The 2,101-nt window shown below is 54.4% G+C and overlaps 1 protein-coding gene across 1 annotated transcript; it reads right to left on the bottom strand.

The window, feature by feature from the left end:
• Positions 1-439: 439 nt before the first annotated feature.
• Positions 440-1,854, bottom strand: LOC100834485. Its single transcript, XM_003565798.4, has one exon. The coding sequence runs from the start codon at positions 1,562-1,564 to the stop codon at positions 797-799; it is 768 nt and encodes a 255-aa protein (XP_003565846.1). The 5' UTR covers positions 1,565-1,854; the 3' UTR covers positions 440-796.
• Positions 1,855-2,101: the final 247 nt, after the last annotated feature.

Genomic DNA, 2,101 nt, shown 5'->3' with positions numbered 1-2,101 from the left:
TTTGTGATGGCATGTAAAATATCTACCGAGGCATTTCGTTGTCAAGCTGTAATTGGTGGTTGATGGAAATCAAAGATCTCGCCCTGCTCCTTGGAGGGGGCATTGTACTGTGCTTGTTTCATCTTTGCACTTCACCGATTCGTATCGATCAACTTCTCGCTCTCGACAGTGCTAGCACGCACGCACGCACGCGCACGGGTGCTCGTTTTGATCTCTGTTGGATCTGACAGTAACCCAAGCGAAATAGCGAACGAGTTTATCCTCTTCTTACTTTGGCATCTGATTCCATGATCTCCGTCGTGTCATCATGTCATGGTGTGTCGTGCGGTGTGGCTGCTCTGTTCCAATTATCCTGTCCTATGCGTTCTGATTATCCTGTCCGGTGACATGGAACCTCTTTCTTTTGCCACATCGAATTTGCTCGACGGAAAAGGGTTTCTTGAAACAGGGATGCAGAAATGGTATTAACGCGTTACTTTTCGAACCAGGGATTGGTTTCGTTCGCCACAGTAAACTAAACTGAGCGTAGCATCACGAGCGATCCAGGCCGTCGGGTTCCATGATCCGAGGGCCGTGCTATACCATTCATAATAGCTGTACAGTGCGGCGTGCGCCAGTAAAGATGGCGTAGCGTATATGCATCCGAGGAAGAAGAAGAAGAAGTGTAGGATGAGTATAGCTTAGCTAGGACAGTTCGGCAGCGAGAGCTCTGTTCCTTAATCCTTATGTACTTTGCACATACTAGTCATTTCTTTTTCTTTTTTTGGTTTTTCAGCGGCCGAACGCACGCACGGAATTATTCGACAGCAACAAGAGCTCCCGCGCCAGTGGCGAGGGCCATGTCCCGGCGGCCGCCGCCGCCGGGGAAGACGACGGCCATGGACTGCTCCTCCTCGAGGCGGAACCGGGTCTGCCTGGCGATGAACGCCTCCACCGTCCGCCGGAACTCATCCGCGTCCTCCTTGCCCCATCCGTCCCGCGACGTCACGCACGACCGCCGCCGCCGCCCGTTGTCCGAATCCGACCGCCGCATCATCATCATCGTCTCCGGCGACGCCGCGCGGCCCATCTTCTCCGACCTGCTCCGCCGCGGCGCCCGCGCCTTGCCGTTGTTGCCCACGACGACGCGCGCCGCCGAAGCCGGCGGCGGCTTCACGATCTCCTCCTCGAACACCGTCGCCATGGCGGGTGCCGGGAGCTCCACCACAACCACGGGCTCAGCGGCTACCGCCGCCGGTGATTCTCTCGCCATCGGCGCCGGCGCTGGAGACGAAGGGAAGCTTGCGGCGGCCGTGGGGGTCTGGCCGGCGGCGCTGGAAGAGGAGAGGGATGCGTCCTGCCGCTTGGAGAGTGCTAATAGGAGGAGGACGATGGCGTTGCCGAGGAGGAAGACGAAGCGCGGGGAGAAGATGAGAGACCCGGCGGCGCGGGCGGCGGCGGCGGCGGCGGAGGGAGCGCGGGAGGACCACCAGGAGAGGAGCACGGCCAGGGCGAGGAGCTCCCCCACACGAAGAATCCGGAAAAGGAGCCGCAGACGCAGAGCTGCTCCGGTCGACGCGGCCATGGCTGGTCTGGTGATTGGTTCTGGGTTTGGGCTTTGCTCTGCTTTCGGTTTTTGGAAGCCAAGGGGCGGATGGAGACTGGAGTGTGTGGCACTAGGTGGACGAGGGGTTTATATAGGCAAATAATAGTATTAGGCTTGCCTACTGTGTTTAGTAGTGGTGTTAGTCTTAGTCAATAATACTCTGTGGCCTTTTGAGTTGAGTGATCCTACTACTTAATGGTGGATTTCTCTAAGGGAAGAGTTCTTTTACGGTACCCCGAAATTAATATGGGACATCCATTCGTTCGGATCGGAAGGCTAATATTTTCCGGTATTCCATTGCAAATCTAGTGGAGTACTGTCTAAAAAATGAGTGGAGTGCCTCCAAAAAAGTGCAAAATTGTAATTTTACCACCATATATTTTTAGTAAGCTTTTTTTTCTCAAGTAAATCTTCCGGACTCGATAAGAAAAAGATTAAAAACATTCTACTAATAACCATTTGCCGTGATCATTTTTTCTTAGGAAACACAATACAGACGCAAGCACTCACACACAC

This window comes from Brachypodium distachyon, chromosome 2 (assembly GCF_000005505.3).
Source record: "Brachypodium distachyon strain Bd21 chromosome 2, Brachypodium_distachyon_v3.0, whole genome shotgun sequence".
NCBI classification, from domain to species: Eukaryota; Viridiplantae; Streptophyta; class Magnoliopsida; order Poales; family Poaceae; genus Brachypodium; species Brachypodium distachyon.
This window is presented reverse-complemented; position numbering and strand designations above follow the sequence as displayed.

Excerpts from the sequence above, each read along its gene's own strand:
- LOC100834485 (XM_003565798.4), bottom strand. The coding sequence starts at position 1,564 with ATGGCCGCGTCGACCGGAGCAGCTCTGCGTCTGCGGCTCCTTTTCCGG.